The sequence below is a fragment of the Sinocyclocheilus grahami genome, unplaced genomic scaffold (assembly GCF_001515645.1).
Source record: "Sinocyclocheilus grahami isolate Dianchi unplaced genomic scaffold, SAMN03320097.WGS_v1.1 scaffold436.1, whole genome shotgun sequence".
NCBI classification, from domain to species: domain Eukaryota; kingdom Metazoa; phylum Chordata; class Actinopteri; order Cypriniformes; family Cyprinidae; genus Sinocyclocheilus; species Sinocyclocheilus grahami.
The window spans coordinates 167,118-171,540 of NW_015505615.1; the positions used below are offsets into that span (position 1 = coordinate 167,118).

At 38.0% G+C, this 4,423-nt stretch overlaps 1 protein-coding gene across 1 annotated transcript in view; it reads right to left on the reverse strand.

Moving 5' to 3' along the window:
• Positions 1-901: 901 nt before the first annotated feature.
• The window catches only part of LOC107551857 (fibroblast growth factor 12-like), a 16,238-nt gene continuing 12,716 nt past the window's right edge, over positions 902-4,423 (reverse strand). The window contains exon 5 of the mRNA XM_016233614.1: positions 902-3,188. Within this exon, the coding sequence (XP_016089100.1) occupies positions 3,058-3,188 (131 nt within the window). The 3' untranslated portion in view covers positions 902-3,057. The remainder of the gene's footprint in view (positions 3,189-4,423) is intronic.

Sequence of the window (4,423 nt, forward strand, 5' to 3'; positions counted from 1 at the left end):
CTCTGAGCTTTCAGAAGAGACCAGCGGCTGATCTTAGCTGGATGTGAGAGGATTTAGCTTGCATTTCCAGCAGCGTCAAGACGAACGCATCAGCTTTTCAAGCCTCTGGTGTTGAAGAGAAGAAAGGCTTCATTTAAAGCCTCTCCGTGATTTTATAATTCTTTGGCCTTCGGAATGTAAAACCTCCGGGAAACTGATTAGTCACACTGTTACGACCCTGACAGCGTCATTTCAGCTAAACTACAACTCAAATAACCCATAAACTTCAACCAAACCAAGTACCATTAAATACTGCAATATATGTTTTACAGTTTTTAAATATGAATCTTTTTTTTTTAAGTTTGTGGAGGTAAAATATATGAATTGCATTCGCATATAAATAGTTTAAAGGGGTCATCGGATGCCCATTTTCCACAAGTTGATATGATTCTTTAGGGTCTTAATGAAAACTAAAAATGTCTCAATGGAAGTGTAAAAAACAGCTCCTTTCAGATCAAGCCGTTTTGTAGCATTTTCCTTTAAATGTTAATGAGCTCCGGTGGTGAAACAATGGCGGACTGATGACAGTCACTCAGGACGGAGCTAAGGTAAGACACCAGTCCAGTCTGTGCTGAAACGCTACTGTCAATCAAACTATCGTGGGAGGGGCCTGTCAAAAAAATATTGACAGTCAATCAGAATCCACCTGGCGTCAAATATCTCTTGGTGTGAACTCTGTTGTAGCAGTAATCGCTGACAAAAAATATTGAACTGTTCAAATATTGGCCGACAGCGATGCAGATGATGAGGTTTTGGAACAGATCATAACAAGTACTGTGTATTTGTGCTGATGGCAGAAGAAAAGCTGAAACCAGACCAGAGTTTAATCCTTTTTTTTTATGATATTTTCCTCCTGTGGCAGGTTTAATGTTTTATTCAGAACTCTTTACATAATGAACGTGTTCAGAATTAAGGTGCAAACATCAGCAAACACATCCCAGGTCAGCAGAAGAGCATTTCAGCATGGCAATAATCAGAACATCTTCTATGAAAAAAACAGGCAGGCATCTTTAGTAGTACGGTTCGTGACCTCTTGTTTTCTCTGGCGTATCGCTAGCCTGACCTTTGACCCCCCCTCTCATAGATGCTGGTGCAGCTCCACTAATGGAAGACTTCTCATAAACCCAGCTGACAGCTGATTGGCCTTTCCGTCGATGGATCTGACCAATGAACAGGTCGATCACATTTAAAGGGGAAGGAGCCTGGACTCAAGTAACCAATCAGAAACGTGCTGAGCTGAATCTGGGAACACGGCTGTGTTCAAAATGTCATCCCAGCATACTAATCTGCAGTATATAGTATGCATACCGTGCACAGTATGCAAATGTTCTTATGCATGGCAAGAGCTAAGACATTAACCTAAAGCTGAGCGGCTTATTTATACAGCGCTTTATACAGCACAGATCGTTTCAAAGCAGTAATAACACGACTGGAACAGTGTTAATGTTGCAAAGTTCATCGATTATGAAACCAATTCGATCTCAGTAGACAACAGTGTCATTATTTAGTAACGCTAATTCAGTTTAGGTCACTAAGTGCCAATCTTGCAAAGTTCAAGTAGAGCACTATCCCACAATGCAATGCATTCGACCTTCTATTTACAGTGCGAAAAATGAACTAGACTTTTTCCTCATTATTTTAATGGATGATTAAACATGCAAAACAACAGCATTCATTTCAGACATCTGCTGATCTACACATGCAACATAGTGAAAAAAATGTAGTACTCTACTGTGTGTAACCTATATCATTGCAAGTGCACCATTTCACACACTGTTTTAAAAAAAAGTAAAAATGAGTATATACTGCGCAGTAAGCACTGCGCTAGGACTCCATTCTGAACACAGCCTGCGTGTTAATGAGGAGCGATTAAAAAACACTGAGTGAAGGAAAGCCGGAGCAGTCTATTCTCTGGTTTAAAGTGGTTTAGTCCAGTTTAGTCACTCAGAGGGCAGTATGTGCTTTTGGCAGGATAAAAAAAACCCAATCTCTCGGTTTCAAAGCAGGCGTGCGCTGAAATGAGAGCCGGCTGAATGCAAAATCCCAGATTGTGACATCATTGTCTTGATTACACCACCGTCCCTCTGCTCGATTCTGAGTACATTCAAAACACCACGGGAAAATGTTTTTTCCTCGCTCTTTCGAAATAAAAGAGTTCGCTGTGGATGTTCGTAACATTCGCTGTGCCATTTATTGGCTCAGAAATCGTCATGATTATCATGATTAACATATCACCACCCACATTTACATATCAATACCTGTTCAGTATCAGTACGCTGATGTTCACCAATCATAACAGTGCATGTACATATACAAGTCTTAAAGGTACAGCAGCAAGCGTGTTTCAGAGACGGCAGAAAATGACATTGTTGAACGCTGAGGGGATTTAAAGTAAAATGCTACAGAAGTGTAGAATATGACATTTCATACCGTGGAATGAGATGAAGCAGATCTGTTTCCGTTCCAGTCAGAGCCTATGAGCAGAGCTATTCCTGAACCCTCCAGCCAATCAGAGAGCAGAATTCACAAGCTCCTCCCCCTCCCACCCAGAATAAAAAAACAGAGCAATGATTGGAGGACACAATCGATGAGAGCATTCGATATTAATGAGGTGAGCGATGTATAGCGGTGAGTGAAAGTGCTTTTGGCATTCATAAATCAACGTGTGATCATCGAACATGGCTTTAAAGCTCAGACTCCCCAAAGAAAACACCCTCACGCGTCTCCACGAGCATGTGACGCCAACAGACTCTTGCCACACTTTGCATAAAATGTAAAATCACGTCCTGATTTTCAGATACTCCTAAAATATTTTCACAGGCAAGAATTCAGCCTTTTTTAAATATGTTTTTTTTTTTTTCATGTTACGTCATTAATTTTAGTTTAATTTGATGTTTGTCGATGCTGAAGTTGCTGTTGTTTGTTCGGGTGAAAGAAAGCATTCAGCTCCAGGGGTCACCGTGTGTGTGTGTGTGTATGTGTGTGTACATTTACAGGTCAGTGTGTGTGTGTGTGGGGCTATGAGCCTTCATGATCAGTAGAGTCCTGGTTCAACTCTTTCCTGGTGCCCATAGTGGGAGTTCCTGAGTTTTTCCTGGACTGCTGCTTCTCATCAATATCATGCAGCGACGGCTCCTTATACATACACACTGAGACACAGAGACACAAATACATACAAGACATCATTATTAAACAGCAGGGGTTTAGCAACTAGTGAGGCATTAATACAGTGCAGTTCAAACATCTCAGAGAAAAAATGTTTGCATTATTGTCTAATTTTCATTACAAATTACCAGTATCTAGGTGAAAAATCTGCATGATTTTTTTTCAAAGTTGTCTAATTTCCAAGTTTATATATATATATATATATATATATATATATATATATATATATACACACACACACACACTATGTGAACAGAATTGATCATATGCATATGTAATTGTGTGTAGTTCTGGGTGATGTAGATTAAAACATTTAATATTTTATTCTATTTTATTTAATGTATTTTAATATATTTTCTATAAAATTCTACCTATACACACTCACATATATATACACAGATATATAGATATAGATATACAGATATATAGATTATATAGAATATTATTATTATTATTATTATATATTATATTTCAAGGAAATAGCCAATGATGAGAAATAGATTTGAAATGTTTAAAAAAGCAAAATACAGTAAAAATCTAGTTAAAATAATTGGTTTATGATTTCCACTTTATTTCACTCAATTAACACAAGAAAGAATATTTATATTATTTCAGCTTTATTCATATGTAAATGGTAAATGACCATTTTAATCTACATGGCCTAAATATTTTACTAAAACACTTTAAAGCAATTAAAATGCCATACAAAGAACATTTCGGAATGATGACAAATTCATTCAGTTTAAATTTTTAACTGATTTATTAAAACAAACAGTTTGAAAGAACTATTTCATGTAAATTATTCAAACTTTAAACATTTTAATTGAGTTTGAATATATGCTATTTAAAAAAGCATCTAAAGTCTTCATGGCACAAGTCTACTCTTTAAATGATTAGCAAAATAATAATGAATGTACTGTAAATATTTCATACATCACCCAGCCCTACTTATGCGAGTGTGTGTGTGTGTGTGTGTGTGTGTGTGTGTGTGTGTGTGTGTGTGTGTGTGTGTGTGTGTGTGTGTGTGTGTGTGTGTGTGTGTGTGTATGTGTGTGTGAGAGAGTGGGAGTGAGTGGGAGTGGGAGTGTGTGTGTGTGAGTGTGAGTGTGTGAGAGTGTGAGTGAGTGTGAGTGAGTGTGAGTGAGTGTGTGAGTGGGTGTGAGTGTGCGTGAGTGAGTGAATGTGAGTGTCCGTGTGCGTGAGTGTGTGAGTGTGAGTG